The sequence below is a fragment of the Aplysia californica genome, unplaced genomic scaffold (assembly GCF_000002075.1).
Source record: "Aplysia californica isolate F4 #8 unplaced genomic scaffold, AplCal3.0 scaffold00079, whole genome shotgun sequence".
In the NCBI taxonomy this organism is placed as follows: domain Eukaryota; kingdom Metazoa; phylum Mollusca; class Gastropoda; order Aplysiida; family Aplysiidae; genus Aplysia; species Aplysia californica.
In genome coordinates, this window is record NW_004797349.1 from 432,058 (window position 1) to 450,955 (window position 18,898).

Consider the following 18,898-nt stretch of genomic DNA (forward strand, 5'->3'; position numbering starts at 1 on the left):
AAAGCAAAGGAAAAAAAAGAACTTATAATAATTACATATATCTATGACTAATGTGCATGCCCCCCCCCCCCACCCCCTAAAAAAACCCCAAACATAGCCATGAATCTAATAATTTTATCTGCTAGGACATTAATTCATATTTTGAAGTAAAGACCGATGTTAAGAAACATACAAGGAAGATTATTCACTGCTTCACAATATACAGATACTCTGTATATGAAAATGTTTTTTAGATCATGTTAATATATTCATTATCTAAAGCAAAAGACCTCCTCAAATATTTTTACGCCTTAATTGAGTGAAATCACATCCTTGACCATCAATGACTTATTTATAGAGGCACCAGCCATCCATGCCCAGGTGCTGTTTTAGCCAGAAAAAAATCACATCCATAAACAAAAGAGTTGTTTTTCTCAAATAGACAACCAGATGAAGTGACCTACAGACATGACAAATGTCTCCACGACATTGAATGCTCAGACTGCACACCAAATGCCTGCACTCTTCATCACATCAGAAACACATGCAAGCAGTACGATAAAGTACAACAATACAATAGTATGGCACATGACAATAACAGCCAGATCTGTACATCAATGAAATACTGTCAAGGAAAAAGTCCGTGGTGGGTGTTTAGAACACGACAAGAAACTGAAAAGTCCTCTCTCTATACCTCTTTGCCATCAGGGGGGAAAAGCTTACCGCATACACTTAGAATAGGTCATATATTCATAAAGGTTTCAAAGTAGTGAAATGTGTAGGGCCTGCAAAAAAAGACGCACACAAAGCAATGTTTGCTCCACATGAAGAAATAAGAAATAGTTAATGGTTTTCTTACAATTATCTCTACCAAGACTTCAAATAAATTTATTTTCTCCTCATATGTGAATAGTATCAATTAGAAAATCATTGATATTATGCTAATAATTAGCTACATCACTTATTGTGTCAATCTCTCTGTTTTTCCATATATGTCATAGATAGTCTTTGAATCCCACCAAAAACTTGTAATCCTTTTCCAAAACCATGGAGCTATTATAACAAAACAAACATGAAATCATGCTATGAGAGCTGGGAAGCCATGACAAAGTATGCTATTTCATATTTAAAGTTGGAATATCCTGGCAAAAAAAAATTTAAAAAATGGCATACAGGCTGAAGGCTTTTCAACTTTCGATGATAAAACTAATAAAACCAGGACTGCCATTCTATGCTTGGACCTGAGAAGGCAGGATGATTGTTACAGCCAAAAATGACAGAGGCACAAGTTCATGGCTACACACAGAGTATGCACATAATATGTAATCTTCTAGCAACCTCTATAAACAGAGGAAAATATAGGCTGAAAACTAAACAACAAAATGGCTCAAACAGTCAAACTGTCTGATTTCAATTTTCTCACCTTATTCGTTTGTTGAGAAAACATTACATTTTCTTTCTAAAAGTGTTTAAAACAGACCAAACTCGATGTCAGCACACAAACTTGACTTTCCGTTCCATTTTGAAGTCCAATTTTCATTCTGACAGTTAGTACGGCATACACCAACCACCTTCAAATAATTACTTGAAAAACAAAAAGCAAAAACAAAACTAGAAGACAGTGGGTAATATGCCTGATCAATTATGTATCACTTCCAACACACACAAACAAAATAACCTTATATTATTTACATTCTGTAACACAAAATAAAAAACAAAATGTATCTTTTAAAAAATCCTAAGTCTTGAATGTCAAGTTTCCAGACCAGTGTTCAGGACAACATCGCATTAGTTGATGAAAAGTACGAAAACACATAATTATTTTGAACAAATGCATTCGACATTCATTCTGCCATTTGATGAGAGGTACAAAAAGTGGGTTAAATGGCAGGGAACAAGTTCCCAGCCCATTCACAGATAATGCAACAGTTACACTGGACAATTTGTACATGGTACAGTAATGACTAGATCTACTGGCTAACTCTTTGTGCTACAAAACAATGTCTGGCAACTGATTGTAGGTCCCTACCAGTCTCTTGTCGCTGAAATAACAACGTTAATTAAGCTTTCTTTATACAGTGGTCTCTCCCTGGATATGTGGAGCCAAAGAGGGGCCATGAAGCATGCTTTTCCGAGAAACATTTCATTTGCATTCAAGTATACCATAAACATAAGTGCCTGCTTGTCCAGAGATGTCATTATTGTCTATTTCTTTCACAAATTGTGTATTTGTGAGTGTGTGTGGGTGTGTGAGTGTGTGGGTGTGTGTGTGTGTGTATGTGAGTGTGTGTGTGTGTGTGTGCGTGTGCGGCCAAATTTCTCCCTCTACAATACTACACAAGTGTGTCATGGATCAGGCCATTACAAGACACTTACTCACTCCCACATTCACTGTAAAAAGTTTTGCTGAAGAAAACATTTGTTAGAGAAAGTGTTTTTGTACACATATGTTCAGATCATAAACAATCCGATTTGTGACAAAAGGATGCAGTTGAGTGGATCTCATATTTACCTATCATGCATTTAGGAAGAGGCTACTGTATAATAAAAGATGATATGTATAATAGCCAGTAGTTTTTCCTTCAGTTGAGTAGAGTACATTAACATTTCAAGTCAGGCAGGCTACAGGAAAAGATTTTATGTAAAACCAGCTGAGCTTCATCTAGGGCAGCTGTTTCATGACTTTCACAATAGTGCCTACCAAATAATCCTATTTAAATCAGAATCTAAAGAGAACTAAAACTCATCAGGGTTTAGAACAAGATGCTGCTGTTGTTTCTAGTCTCCTGATCAACAAAATTGAAAATTCAATAAATATTAGTCTGCTATTTACATCAACAACACATTACTGTCCAGCCAGACTATCACACTCTCTCTCACACTCACAGAAAACACAAATATACACGATAAAAAAACCCTCTCTAACTAACCAGCGAATAACTGTCCCAAAAAACAAGTCTAATGTATTTGTGACGTAATATCACATCACGTGACACACATAGATTAGACATTCTTTTTAGCGGGTCACTAACAAAATGCTGCACAAAAATTGAAATCTGTTGGTTTGTGTGCATACTTGCACTGATCGGAAATCTACATAGTGTAGAATAAATGAGAATTCATAATAGAATATTTTATCTAACCGCTAAGAACTGTATAAAACACCTTTGTAACAGACATGCAACTCCGTATTATCAAAAAGTTTCTAAAATTAATTTTCTAAATGTGCAATGAACAGACTCCAGTGAGCTAAACAATGGTGTAAAAAAACAAGCCAGTGAAAAAGACAAATAATACACAGTACATCAAGCTTTTCCCCTCATTGAAGCTGAATAGTTAGAGACAACAATAACCAAATTCTTTAGCTCACTGATTGTAGCATCAATTCAGTCGGCCTAGATTTCAATCACAATTGCCATCAACAATGCATCACTTGTTATGAGTTAAAGCTGAAACATGTAAGTATCAAGGGGTGCGACATCTTTGGCTTGACATCATTCATCAATCAAAGTGGAAAAAAATCCAAAACAAAACAAACTAAAAAATAAACCCCAACAAAATTTAAAAACTCAGCAAAAAAGTTATATTTTCTGACCCAAAGATTCCAAAGTTCTTTTTCTGGAGAATTAGCAATAAAGCTCTTTTCCCCAGTCAAATAACTACAATTATTTTTCTGATCAAACAACTCAAACTTTAAAAAAATGGTATGTACCATTGTCATTATCAGCAGGTACTGCATAAACATGTCTAATGACCTGACTCAATCTGAAAAAAAAAAAACATCACACAAATATTGATTACACTTATTGTTACACAGAAATATTGGTTACTAGATCTAGAAAAAGAACATGGTTGAAAAGAAACCCTATAGCTATCTAATGTGGGACTTGCTTGTCATGTAATTATCACAAGGAGATAAATTACTAAATGATTGATTATGCAATATCAGATACACCCCCATCCCCCATTAGTTACAAAAATATGGTACCACATACTGTGTTAAAAATCACACAAACGTACACAGACTAACTTTGAGTAAAATGATGACACTTTCTCTATCACCAAAGTGATTCCTTGATCAGCACAAATATGAGCAGTTCACAATCAGAATTGTTGCGAGACTTCACCAGTCATGGAGTAAACCAGATACACAGAGGACAAGTAAAATAGACTTCATATTATGCTGGGATACTTAGAGTAAAATACAAAAAGTTTTGAAGAACTGTAACACAGACTTAAACAGACATCATTTTGTAGTGAAAATGAAAACAACAAATTTTTCTTTCAATAGAGGCTAGCCTTCACATTAACATGTAAGCTGAATTTCATCATAGGCTTGTAATTTTATGGATGAAGAAGGGCAGTAAAAATAAGTGCAAGAGGTAAAAAAAATAAAATAAAAACAACAAAAAGTGAGAAAAAAAACCGCAAGTTGATTGAAGTGTAAACAAAAGAATTCATAAAAATTAAAGCTGTTAGCAAAAAACACAATCAAAAGTCAATGAGAGACGAAAGAAGAGCTGATGGGACAAGGCTCTGGGACATACGCAAATAAATTAAAGCTGCTCTTATCTCTAAATGAGACCCCAACAGGGTATGGCTCCTTTGAAACAACATTTCCTCATGGTGCTAACCTTTTGGTCTAAGTCGTACTTTCTGCTGTAGAGATATCACCAAAAGATATTCTCATTTGCTTAGAGTTGGCAGTTCATAAAAAACTTTCTTTTCGTGTTTATATTTTGGTTACATCTGAATAGACATATATGTCTGTCGCAGATCTGGCACTGGATGACGATGATGATATATTGGTTCCTTTTCACAAAATATAATAATATGAAGACATGGGGGCTAGCTCTGGGACTTGCCTTTCGGCTAATTTAGATGTCAATTAAGTCTGACTTAGGCTGAAAGGTTCGCAACATAAGGATTTGTCCCTCCTGCATCATAGAGTCATGCAGAGCACAGTCACACTTACTTTCCCTTGCTCAAGCAGCTACACAACATTACATTTACAAACTTGTGTATTTCACTTCTGAACCCTCTTTATCCTCCAGAAACATTTGGTAACATTTTATGAGACACAGACCTTGAGGAAAAGTGTGTCATGGAAAACTTTGAGAAGAAAGTTCAACACATTGAGTGACATGGTCAGTTCTGTGTGATGGCAATCAATACTAACATTTGTCATCAAAAAATCGCATCCCCCGTGATGATACAAGCTTTTCCTAGAGAGGTAGTTCTCAGTGCACGTATCAGTACGTTCCACACATTCACACTGGGACATTGCAACACAGGTTAAGGCTACACTGCAACTCACACAAAATCAAACTCATTATAAAAAATTCCCACAATATCACAATTATTTCTGAAATACAGTCAAATCTTCAAGAATACACTGTACTGTTAATACAGTAGATTGACCCAAGGGCAAGAACGCACGAGTCTGTCAACTTACAACAGTCACTTCAGTCAAGAACATCACTCACATACATACAGGCCCACAAAAACTGATGGACAAGAATCAAAAAGATCCATACATGCAATATAATAACATACCACATATAGAACTCTCTGACCCAGGGCCCACAAAATGGGGCAATATCTGCCAGAAAAACACTTATGTTGCACATTATAACCCCACTGGACCACATGAACCTCTATCATGCAAACAAATCTTTCCAACATTATTATATCTCACCCATAGTCCTGTCTCAAGCATTTTTAACTCAAAAGGGTGAAATGCGTGACATGATGAGATATGTAATGAAGAGATGGGATTAAAATGATTCACAAACTATATGTGCTTCTATTTTTTTGGTCAAAGTAATGAGTATAAAAGTAAAAATGAGAAAAAGAAATGAATGTACTCTATAAGAAAAAGAAATAAAGTAATCAATTAAGACGTTCCTGAGTATCTGCGCTCCAGATATTTATAAATAGAACTCTACGAAATGAGCAGTTAATGACATAAATTTATCTCTTGAACACTCACTCTTCTGACATGAATTCAGAAATCCTTCAATGCCACTCATTCACATATATATAGAGATGAATGACACAAACATCTCTCAAATTCGAGCATCATCACTCCGTCAATATACATTTGGTCAGCCAAATACTATAACAAATTGTATCCAACTAAAACCATACATGCATGCATGCTTGCAAGCACACACAACACAGACACACACACAGACACACACACACACACACACACACACACACAATTACGAACACACAAAAAAACTTGTCCTCACTGTCACAACTTCCATAAAACTCTCTGTACCATCACACTCAAGAAACAGACCAGTGCACACACAAACGGTGTCAACAACAGTCTCGGCGAGCTGTTGGGGTCTCCGCCGTGCCCCTCTTCTGAGCTGAGGGGGTTCGGATCCAGGGTGACTGGGGGTGGGATGCTGGACCGTTCCATCGCAGCGGGGAGCAGGGGGGACAGGACCAGGTAGGAGGCGAGGTTGGGGCTGCCCAGTTTCATGAGGTTGTAAAGTCGACCCGCCTCTGTCTCACAGGCCTCCACCTGGAACACATGTGCCACAACAGTCGTTATTTCAAAGTAGTGAAAAAATAAACAGAAACTTGGATATAAAGCTGTCCCCACGGTTTTATGCACCTCGCATAATTTAGCAAAATTTGATCATTTTTGGCATAATTTCTGATTATTTTCCTTTATCGTTCTTTGCTAAAATTAATGGAATCACATAATTTCACATTTTTTGGCTCAGTTTGCATAATTTCAAATTTTTTTGGGACATAAAATCGCAGGGACAGATAAAGGTTTAAGAGACAAATATTAATATTAGTCATTTCAAAATTGTCACCTATCTTCAATCTAGGGGCTACACCCAGAACATGATAGAAAAGAAAGGAGCTAATAATATTATAAGGGCTAAAGAATTACATAACCAGAGCAAATGAGAGGGAGTAAAATTTAATAAGGTGGTCGTGCAATCAGCACGTCCTTGCATCTATATAATGTATGTATGGTTGTGATGGTTCTCCTTTATGTGGTTGAACTGGCTCTTCTTGTTACTGTGAAATATTTTACCTTGTGTGAATGAGTCATTACTTTTCAGCGATCATGTGATTGATGGAAAGCCCTCAGAGCTTTTACTTGTATGGGACGGAGCGCTATATAAATGCAACATATTATTATTATTATTATTATTATTATTATTATTATTATTATTGTCATGCTAAGGAAAAAATTATTTCTATTTCAGGACAGACACAATAAACAAATTCAACCTCACACCAATTTCAACAGTAAATTTTCAATTAACTGATATATAGAGACTACAAAAAAAATAATAATTTGTATCTAGTTTTAATTTCACTTCACAAGAAGATGGGCAAGCTACAGGTGTTAAGAACTGACCTGCACCATAGTGGCTGCTGGGACCACCGGGGCCACAATGACCACCAGCTCCCCATTGACGCTGATGTAGCCAAAGACGTCACACTCCTGGACCGACACCTGGTTAGACAGAGCGTTGAGAACATCCATGGCAGAAACGGTGCGCGATCGTTGGTGCTCGGCCACCGCGTTCATCAAACGGGGGTCCCACAGAAGGGTCAGTTGTGTGGCTGATTGACAAAAGGGCAGAAAAATAATGAGGAGGATAATCTAAGTAAATGTGGATGTTTAACACACAAACACGGACATTTTAAAAGCAAATTGACTATTAAATGCTAGAAAACAATGTGGATATTTAACACACAAGCACGGACATTTTAAAAGCAAATTGACTATTAAATGCTAGAAGACAATGTGGATGTTTTAAACACAAGCAAGGACATTTTAAAAGCAAATTGACTATTAAATGCTAGAAGACAATGTGGATGTTTAACACACAAGCACGGACATTTTAAAAGCAAATTGACTGTTAAGTGTAATAAGAAAAAAACAGATGTTTTAAACGCAAACAAGAACATCTCAAAGTCAGTTGACTGCTTAGTGCTAAGACTCCACCATACACCATTTGGAAAAATGAAGAATGACAGTCTTATGCCGAGCAGTCGGAACGAGAATAATTTCAGAAATCAGTGACGTTAGAATTTAAACATCTTCATTTATCCACAGATTGCGTTCACTGTCTGAAATTATCTTCCCTAAGTTAGGATTCAAAACGTCTTCTTTTATCTGCAGACGTTCATTGTCTGTAACTATTTTCCCAAAGTCATTGAAGCTTATATAATTATATCCTACTACTAGACAAGAAAAGAAGCAAAATGTCCGGTCAGACACCAGCCAGCTGCCTGCATCATCAGGATTAAAGACAGCCTGCCTAGTCAGTCATCTCCTTTCTCCTTCATCATTAGCCTATCATCAAACAGTGCACACAATCTATTATATAATTATTACCTTCTTTTTGTTCTCAGAACTTAGGCAACCACCCCCTCCCCTCCCCAAACACAAGACATAATGTAGGTCATTGCGCTGAGAGGAATTATATTTCAAGATGGACACAACAAACGATTTTGACCCCTACACGGGTATGAAACGTTAAAAATAATTTGCTGCAATTTACTAAAAAAGATTTTATCTTTACCTCGGTTAAAGTCAACCTCAAGACATGGTAACAGTGCTAAGGTTGGAGAACAACAAAGACCAGTATCTAAAACACCAAAGGAAGTAACAAAGCCTATAATGGAGTACAAACAGAATTGTGGGGGCTTACTACATATAGCACAGCAGCCTCCCGGGGGGACGATGCCATTGCAGTTGCTAGGAGACAAGGGAGGGCATTGGATCCTGTTGCAAGATGGCGTCTTCATGGCTTCTCCAGCTGGTGGCAATAAAAAATCTCCCATAAAATAATAACAAATTACATTTAGGCCAATATAGCACATTTTTACTGGGAAAGTGCTCAGTGTGCTTTGAAATAACATAAATAACATAGTTCCAAAAGTATTCCTTTCTCTCTCTCGTCTCTCTTCTTAATATGAATATGTTGCTTGCAGAAATGTGGTTTCAAATTTGTCCATATGGATAACTGAAGCAGTACCTACTTGAATTAACAACAAAAAAGTCATACAAATGAACACCAATTCCTTGAGTCCAGAAAGAACAAATGTAGCCATTTAAAATTATACCTGTAAGATTGCGAACAAATTAAATGAAGACTGCTTTCTCAACCCTATCCATACGCCTAGGGTCATTTTGTACACCCGGGGTTGTATACTTTACGTTTTAGAATACTTCTAGTACGAAAATCTCTTTGAAACTTTAAGTATTTCTCAAAAAATAATTTTGACAGACTGCTATGCAAAGCGTACAGATCGGATTAATGAGTAAATTTCCTCTTTGGAAAGTGGTGGCACAGAGTTCCCCACGTCGTATGGATACGATAGTAAAACACGATGTGCGGATAGGGTTAAGTTCACTATGAACTAAAAATCCGTTGACACTTACACATACCGGTGAGATTGCCAAAAGCCTGGCACTTGCTCGCGTAGTCCACGGTGACCCGGGCCGCGTGAGCTGCACACTCACTACCGTACGTCTGGCCGTCATGGCCGCACACCACCCCGATGTTGGAGCACGATGTCTGCATGAGGGGGAAAAAAATCATCATATGAGTCTGAGAGTGACACACCGAAATATTATTACAATATAGCTGAGTAAGAAACCCTTATAAGCAAAGCCAATTTGAAAAAAGAAAAGGTCAATCAGCTGGTCAGATATACTGACCCCCAAAATTTTGACAATTGCTTATTTCAATTTTTGTATCTGTGGTATCGATTTCATATGCTTTTAAAAATATCTTGTCAAAATTCCAATTTTTGAAAAAAGCAAGAAAAGGTACGATACCTAATATGGCATACAATTTTTAAAAGAATGAAACATTTTTTTTTCTTTCTCCCCCAAAAATTATGCTTTCCAGGCTTAGAACAGTTTAACAGCTTGCCAATGATAACATGCATTCAGCTTTAATGAATCAGTCTGACCTGGCAGTGTCCTCTGTAGGCCAAAGTCTGTCCGTGGGAGAAAAGCAGACAGAGGTTGGTGAACTCCTCCCCGCGTGTGCTGCAGGCCGGCTCGTGGTGGTGTGGGTTACACTGGTCTGTGTCGTCAACTGAAGAAGAAAGTCGCACAACAGCGTTAAAGCTTGTGGTTTTTCTCTTAGTTTTTAGTTTTAGAAGAAGTTTTACTGCCCTCGCAACTGCATAAGGTCATATGAGCGTCAGAAGATTAGAGGTGTTACAAGAGAGTAACAAACATTAAAAAGAAGAAGGGGAGATAAAGATGACAGATGTTTGATAGGAAAGAAGAAGCAAACCACATCAGAGCATCCGCCAACCACCCACGGTTTTTCTTTAAAGTGTGTTTACATCCGCATGAACAGTTTAGATTGTTTAAGAGGCAGGCTTCTGATCTTGCTTGTCAGAGTCAGAGCCAACCTGGGCTGAGAGGGACATATCCAAGTTGAAAGGGAGAAAGGCAGAGGCAATACTTCAAAGGAGACATCCCACATGGAAAATTCGTCATCAATACTAATGAGTATTATTCCACCCTATGGAGAAAGGAACTATTTGAACTGTTTGAATCTTTCATCCTTACTTTAGACGTTGGGGTAGGTGGATCTCAGAATCATCATCATCATTAATGCCTTTCCCCCCTGACAGGGTATAGGCCACATACAAGCTCCTTCCATTTATCTCTATCCTGGGCCATCCTTCCTAGCTCATTCCAAATTAGCTTCATATCTCTCAAGTACCTTTTCACACATCTCCTTCATGTTTCCGGTGGCCTACCCCTGCCTCGTGCTCCCAGTCAGTTCTACTACAGCGACTGTCTTGTGATGTTTCCACAGGGCTTTCTTAAGGTATCTCAGAATCAGTACTCTAAAAAAACCAAATAAGTAGGAGACTCACCACACTGGAACTGTGGGCAGATCCTCCCTGTGAGGTCGTTGAGACACACCTGAGGGCGAGGCACACACCTGAACCCTGACGGACACGGCTTGTGCGAGCAGATGTCTCCGTTGTCACACGTGTTGTACGTGACTCCAGCACACTTGGCGATGCACGTGTTGGGGTACGTTTTGCCGTTCGTCCCACACACAGGGTGGTAGTCTGTGGGGCAGTTTCCTGGCATTCCTGTGGGCCGAGTGGTGAAGACAGATTGGATTATTGTTACAAATACATTCTGGATATCTTTTCAGAACAATTTTTCATTTTTTTGGTGTGTGAGTTTGTAAATGTATGAAAGCAGCTGAGATTGTTTATTTCCATTGTGGAAAAAAAGTAACTCCCAGATTTTTCTTCTCAACTACAGATAATCATAGTCAAGTAACTGCTGAAAGTGAATATCTATAGTTTGTTGGGACTTGCAAAAACTTATGACTGAGAAAAGTATGACCATGAATATGTCATGTAAATGTGAGCCCTGGGTGTCAGAAACTATCAGAAATTTCTCTCAGGTACAAAGCTAACCGTCACCTGTGTAAAGAGGAGAACGAGCGTCAGGTTGGCAGGACCTCCGAGCACACAACAATTTGCCACTTTGGCACACACACGGGTTGCCATCAACCAGGAAGTGATCACCATGTTCTGGGAATAGAGTTAAATGTCAAATGACGCAATCATGTACATTAACCACAGTTTACAATTCAAAAGTGAAACACTGAAAGAAGAGAAAAATGTGCAGATAACTTTGCATGAGAACAGACAGGAAACAATACAATGACAATTTGTATCATAAAACAAAATGAAAGAAATAAAAACAATTTGTGAAATTAAACCTGTCAGAATCAGGTAGAGCATTATATAATATACTATAAATAAAATTCCAAACAAAAATCCTGGTTAACTGAAGATACTTTAACATTTTCCAAATCCAAAAATCTCTCACCTTTCCTATTCTCATGACCCAGCAGACATGAGTCTCGTCGTAGACACGTCAACGACTTGCAGTTTTCAATCTTTCCACGGCTGCTGCACTGACATGCCAAGTGGCACTCTTCTTGGCTCGATGGCTGAGAGTCTGGGTTAGCCAGGCGCACTGCGGTGCCTTTAGGGACCAGAACCTGAGACACCTGTCCTAACGGGCAAGCTGGTGGGAATAGAGAAAGAATAAGAAAATGTACTTTCTGAGAAAATTAAGACTACAGGGAAAATTAAGCCAACTTTAACAGAAATAACATACAGTAATATTTTAAAAAACAAAATTGACTTTTAAGTATCCAAATTATCTTAAGGTTTCTGTTAGAGGTCCAGTAATAACTCGGCAGTTACACACACTTTCTATAAATATTTAAATTCTCTCCACATGTCTTTTCGTATCCCAACTCTTTTTCTCTGCCTAATTACACTTCAAGGTGCATTTATTTATTCCTCACTGTACCTCTTCCAACTTTATCATTTGTTTCTATGTGATTGTCTTCACTATCATAAAACCTCATAGGGTTAGCTAGAGACCATGTGCGTGCGAGTGTGTGTGTGTGTGTGTGTGTGTGTGTGTGTGTGTGTGTGTGTGTGTGTGTGTGTGTGTGTGTGTGTGTGTGCGTGCATGCGCAAGCATACAAATCTAACATAACACCCAAAGATAGCATACCATACCTCGTTTTTCCCTCTCTATTCTATGAACATTATCATTCTAATGTGCTTCCCTATGACTCAATCAAGTGAAGCAGAACTGTTAGTGTAAACCCACAATCTGATGATACATAACAGCCAAAGACAAAAGCTATAAGTCATATATGGACAAACTCATGCAAGCGATCCTACCTTTGTGGCAGACGTAAGGCAGACACTGGTGGGACGACTTGCACTTGCGACGTTTGAGCAGACAAACCTCGTCCTCCGCACAGGGGCTGGGGTTGCAGGGGTGGTGGACCTCTCCGAGCTGGTGGGAGTGTGGACTCTCAACTGAGATACAGGAAAATGTCCAAAAATCAATATGAAAATGGGTAATTTTAACTGGAATACAGTAAAATATCAAATTATCAATATGTGTCACGACGCGGTGGAATCAGGTGCTCGTCAATTTTTGGACATGTGGAGTTATTGGTATCGCTTTACAGCTTGTTCATTAGTCTTGCTTTTGGGTAAAAAAAAACAACAGCTAATTAATCATGAATAGAAGTGGAGATATTTGCGATTGAAGGAGGAGGGGTTTATGAGATAAAATTTGCGAGAAAATGGCCGCCAAAGTTTGGTAACTTCCAAAGCTTGAAAGTCCTTAGAAACTGTAAATTTACATTTTTGAGCCTTAAATCAACATTTTCTTAAAGTGAAATCCAAACAGAAATGTGTTTTTAAATGGACCATAAAGGTGTTGAGTCTAAAAACAAATCGATGAAAATTGCCAACGGACAGAAAAATGTCAATTTCTTCAATTTCTTTCTTTTGATAAGCGCCTGATTTCACCACGATGCATCCCATATGAGAATGGGGAATTCTAACTGGAACACAGCAAAATATCAATACAAGACTCTAGACTAGAACACAGTACAATAACAATATGAGAGTAGGGACTCTCAACTAGAATATGGTACAATTTCAAAATATCAATACAAAAGTGGGGAATTTTAAATGGAATACAGTAAGATAATCAATATAAAAGAGGGAATTCTCCATCAGAATACAATAAAATGTCAATACAAGAGTGGGGTGTTAACTGGAACACAATGACAGCAGTTTTCCTGTACTTGACTGATATTTTGCCTATGCCCCAAAACAATTTTTTTCTTTCCCGCATTAGTTTCATATTTCCATTCATGAAGTCACGGCTTAAAAAAACAACAAAAAAACAAAACATTAAAAGGAATGAAAAGACACACTGAACTTTTCAAGTTTGAAAAAAATTATGTGTCCTTTCGAAGTGTTCAAACAATAATAATAAGCTATTCTTTCCTGAATACTTACACAGGTAACTTTCCATGGAGACACAGGCCCCTGGGGTAGATTTTGAAGGGAGAGCATTGCACAGGGCTGGCACAGTCTTGTCCCCTGACAGTTTGGAAGCATCTCCACATTTGGTCAGAATGAAAAGACAGTCTTCCCTGGAGACAAATATGTCAGAATCACAGATATGTCATTTGCAGTGGATACGATTTCAAATCCCAATACTGAAACTTGATATAACGAATAACACTCTTAAGATTCAAAGAAATATGAATAAATAACGTTTCAAAAAAAACCCCTGAGAAGTACATTTTATACATACAAAGTCTAAAACAACATTGCTCGAAAAAAAAGAAAAATATATGCTGCTAAGCAAAAACAATTACCTTTTGTGAGTGTGTGGAAAAATAAAAGTCAGTTTATATTAAGTAAGGTGTACCTATCTAAAGGTGAAGTATCTGATGATAATGGTTTGACTTACTTGCACAGACTAAAGAGACTCAGCTCAGAGCTACACGGTTTGATCTCCAAGGCACAAGCAATAGCTTTCCACATCTCTGGCACACACTGGCTAATATCTGTACAAATAAGAAGGAAAAAAATTCTTTTTAATAAGAAATAAATGGCTTTGATTAATTTTCATTCCTAGGCCTCTACTACTGTGAACAATGAGGCGGAGGCAGAGAAAGGGAGAGTGGGCAACAGAAGAAAGAATAGGTGGGGGTGGGGGTGGGGGGGTTCGTGGGGGGGGGGGGGGGTGACCGTCACATGGGCTACTTAATTTTTCTTTAAATCAATGGACATTTAGTTGGTGGGAGATGGTCCTCACTACAGAACAATGTTATATTATGATAGAACTGTTGGTTTAAACCCACAGAGCAAGTGAAGATGTACAATGTCCATCAACCACCTGCAAGTTAAAGAGGAACCCATAGAAACATTTATGGTCCCACAATGCTGATGAAAGAACACAATGGCAGAGTAATGAATAAATGGAAAAGAAGAAATGATTCACACCTTTGACAGGAATGGTGATATGAGGTAGAGAGATTTCTCCATTCAACCACGTCATGTACGTGCGCCGTGCAGCACTGTCAGCCTCAGGTGAACAGCTGCGGAACAGCTCGGTGGGACGATGGTTGAAATTGCTGCAAAACTTGAGACCTGAGCACCCAAGTTTACACGGCTGATCCACTGTAACACAGCAACAAAAAAAGAAACAATCACTTTTAACGTAAAAAGACACCAACGCACTTAAATGAAAAAAATGAGTATGTTTCAATGAATAATAAATAAGCAGATAAGTTTCACCCCTTCCCCAGACATGTTTGGATTTGCTACGATAAATACCAGTATGTTTAAATTGAAGAAAAACAAAAGCGGGGGGAAAAGATATCATACTGCAGCAGAAATTAACAGGGTAAACGGGTATACAAATACTTTTAAAAGGAGAAAAGATCAGGCCTAATAAAACAAGTTGTGGGTTAAAAAACAATGAACCAATGTCAAAATCTTAATACACCTTCACAATAAACACTCTTTTACCTTTAATCTGTTGCCACATTACCTCTAAAATTAAATCTTTATCTCTAATAAATTCTACAAGAAATTAATCTAAAAATGTGTCAATAACAAATATGATTTTGTTGTATGTCCTTTGCATCTTGAGAAATGATCTTAAAGCAATATGCACAAAACAGTTTTACATGGGTTGTAGATTGTCCAAATACTGCTTCCCTGATATGCTACAAAGGTGTGACATGGTATATACATTTGAAATCAGGGAAGGAGTAAGGGTGTGTCTATTCTATGATTTTGTAAGATTGTGAAATATAGTTTAGTTTAAGTTGAGGTTTTACGGTGCTCACAACTGCATAAGGTCATATGAGCCCCAGAAGATTAGAGGTGTTACAAGAGAGTAACAAACATAAAAAAGAAGAAGGGGAGATAAGGACGATAGATGATTGATAGGAAAGAAGAAACAAACCAAACCAGAGCACCCGCCAAACACCCACTGTGAAATATAAGTTCAATGCATGAAACACAAGAGTCAAGAACTGTACCGTCAGTGAGACAGCTGTGCATGTTGGGCTCCACGGTAGACACAGGCTGCATGTAGGAGCAGATACTCTCAAACTCCGAGTGGTACCACCAGCCTGTTCTGAACGTCTGTTTGAGAAGGATACAAAAGACAAAATGTTAGTTTTAGTTTTAGGAAGAGTTTTACAGCCCTTGCAACACAATAAGGTCATATAAGTGCCAAAGATTAGAGGTGTTACAAGAGAGTAACATACACAAAAAATAAGGAGGAGAGATCAGGATGATAGATGTTTGATAGGAAAGAAGGAGCAAACCACACTAGAGCACCCACCAACCCAAAAATATACAACCGACCTACACATTTAAATAGTAAAAAGAAAGACAAGCTTGCTGCACAAACAATTGCCCAATTGAAACTTGCCTGACTCATTAACTATGATATAAGAGACTAGACCTATAACTTAAAACAGACATCACAATATGTGAGGCTACAGACCTGTGTGCAGAGCTCCCTACAGCGGCTTGATGTGGCTTTGCTACAGCACTGTAACTTGGCGTTGTCAATGCGGGACACGGGAGCAGTCTCGTTCTTCCTCACACTGGGGTTTGTCAGGAAACACTGCCACAGCGGGTCCTGGTGGGAAGAACAACAAGAAACATTGTTAACACATCAGTTTCTTTAGGCAAAATGGTTTTCCCAAAGCTCACTTCCGCCAAAAGACCAGTATTATGACACAGGTCTTAATTAAGAGACAAGCTTGCCGTATACAAAATAATGTTTGTTGTCAGAAACAAATATTGCTAAATGGTCACAGTCACTTTCCCTTCTCTCCAAATCCTTCAATTTGTTCATACATTGGTGTCGTTCCCCAGAGCAAAGGTTTCAATATATGCCGCTGTAAGGAACATTAAATGCAAGCGACATCAAAATTTTAGATCTAAAAAATGGGACTGCCTAATAATGATCACAACAAGCCTTACAAGAGACAGGATTTTTCCCAGATTTGACATGTGGTGTCTTACCGTAGGTTGAGGGGCTGAGCATGCCTGGATGAGCTCATCAATGCGGTCATTTTCTGACATGACCGTACGCAGCACACTGCGACAAGTTGACCGGCAGCGTGACGTCTCCGCATGCTCACAGCATGGCATAACTGTGGGAAAGACAGACACAATCATTTAAGACAGACACAAATATTTAGTATGAAACTTTTAGGACTCAGGACTTGTTATATAAAAAACAAAACAACATGAGATGGATTATCCATTTTATGTGATCAAGAGAACAGGACTTATTTCAAAACAAATAATTTTTTAGATAAAACACTTGGACATGGGCTCAATGGTTTAAGAGCAGATTCAAACCAGGGTCATCCACTCCACAGCCCAGCAAGGTACAAGCTGAGCTAATGGTCGACACACACCGCCTCTTCAACATCTACACCACACTCAGTGCACCATCCCCTTTGATATTTACAGTACATTCAGTGAAGTAATAGTAACAACAGTTCTCTCAGTGATGTCTGATGATGACAAATGCATCTGCGGAGGAGTATATTTCTTAAACTATATAGAAGTAATAAAGGTCAAGATGATTTAGTGGTATTGGTGGTGTACTAGTTAGGCTACTGGACCCGTACTCGTGAGACTGTGGGTTCAGGGTTTCGAGCCTCAGCTCGGTCCAATGTTGTATCCTTGGGAAAGGCACTTAACAATAATAGATAGCATTTGTATGGCGCAAATCCCCGCTCAACAGCAAGCTCTATGCGCTTCACAATCTATACTATTACCCCAGCAGACCTAAGAGCATTCTCAAACAACCTCAACTTCCTGGGAAGCATAAATACAGTTTACACGAATTTCCCATTTGGCACGCTTCTTTCGGAGATGGATGCTAAACTCGGAGGAGGTCCCAATAGTGTTGATAAGGGCATTAAACCTATACCATAATTTCACCATATGACTTGTGGCTTCTGCTACGGCCAATGAGACCAATTCTGGCGGAGTGAAGCCCACCAAAAGAGACTCACAGTTCTGATTGTGTCCGCTGTAAGGCTGCCACTGCCTGAGCACACACTGCTCCACCCGCTTGTCCGTGGCGCCGCAGTGTCTGCTCAGCATGGCGCGTGTGGCCTTCGTGTTGCTCACACCGGTCAGCGAGATGCCCCGGCACACGATGCCACATGACGTTGAGGTGGCCTTCCGGCAGCAATGGCCGGCGTCTGAAGGAACAGTTGGGAGAAGGGAGAAGGGAGAGGGGTGGGGAGAGGGGTGGGGAGAAGGGGAGGGAGGGAGGGAGTGAGGGAGGGGTGGGAAAGAATGAACGATTGAGGGTGGAGGTGAAGGTAATAAACGAGCAACACGATACGCACACATAGATAGTTTTTGTTTTTTGTAAGAATTTTACTTCACTAGCAATACAAATAGGTCAAATAAGTGCCCGAGATTAGAGGGCTTACAAGAGAGTAAAAAAACATAAAAAACAAGGAGAAGAGATAAGGACCATAGATGTTCGATAGGAAAGAAGGAGCAAGCCACATCACATCACCCACCAACCACCCCCACAGTATGGGGGGAAAGGGGATGGAGGAAAGGCAAAGAAAGAGCAAATGAGGGTGGAAGTGAGGTTAATGAACAAGCAAGACAATACGCACACATAGATATAGTTTTAGTTGGTTTTTTTTGGTAAGAGTTTTACTTCGTGCAGCACAAATAGGTCACATAAGTGCTAAATATTAGAGGTGTTACAAGAGAGTTACAAATACAAAAAAGAACGAGGAGAATTAAAGACGATAGATGTTTGATAGAAAAGAAGGAGCAAATCACACCAGAGCACCCACCAACCCATACATATACACACGACCTGCACATTTAAATAGTAAAAAGAAAGGAAGACAGGTATTTAGTAAGTAAATGTACGGTCAAAGCATATATACACAGTACAACCAGACAACCATATATTGACGCACACACACACACACACACACACACACACACACACACACACACT

The 18,898-nt window shown here is 38.7% G+C and overlaps 1 protein-coding gene across 1 annotated transcript in view; it reads right to left on the reverse strand.

Annotated features, from left to right (window-relative positions):
- Positions 1-280: 280 nt before the first annotated feature.
- LOC101857937 (reversion-inducing cysteine-rich protein with Kazal motifs) overlaps positions 281-18,898 on the reverse strand; it is a gene marked incomplete in the record, with an annotated part of 143,270 nt that continues 124,652 nt past the window's right edge. The window contains 16 exon segments of the mRNA XM_013080242.2: positions 281-6,517; positions 7,376-7,584; positions 8,679-8,786; positions 9,413-9,548; positions 9,949-10,076; positions 10,876-11,100; positions 11,443-11,553; positions 11,855-12,055; positions 12,730-12,870; positions 13,870-14,006; positions 14,330-14,426; positions 14,866-15,042; positions 15,912-16,017; positions 16,385-16,522; positions 16,912-17,042; positions 17,919-18,110. Coding sequence (XP_012935696.1) covers positions 6,239-6,517; positions 7,376-7,584; positions 8,679-8,786; positions 9,413-9,548; positions 9,949-10,076; positions 10,876-11,100; positions 11,443-11,553; positions 11,855-12,055; positions 12,730-12,870; positions 13,870-14,006; positions 14,330-14,426; positions 14,866-15,042; positions 15,912-16,017; positions 16,385-16,522; positions 16,912-17,042; positions 17,919-18,110 — 2,516 coding nt within the window.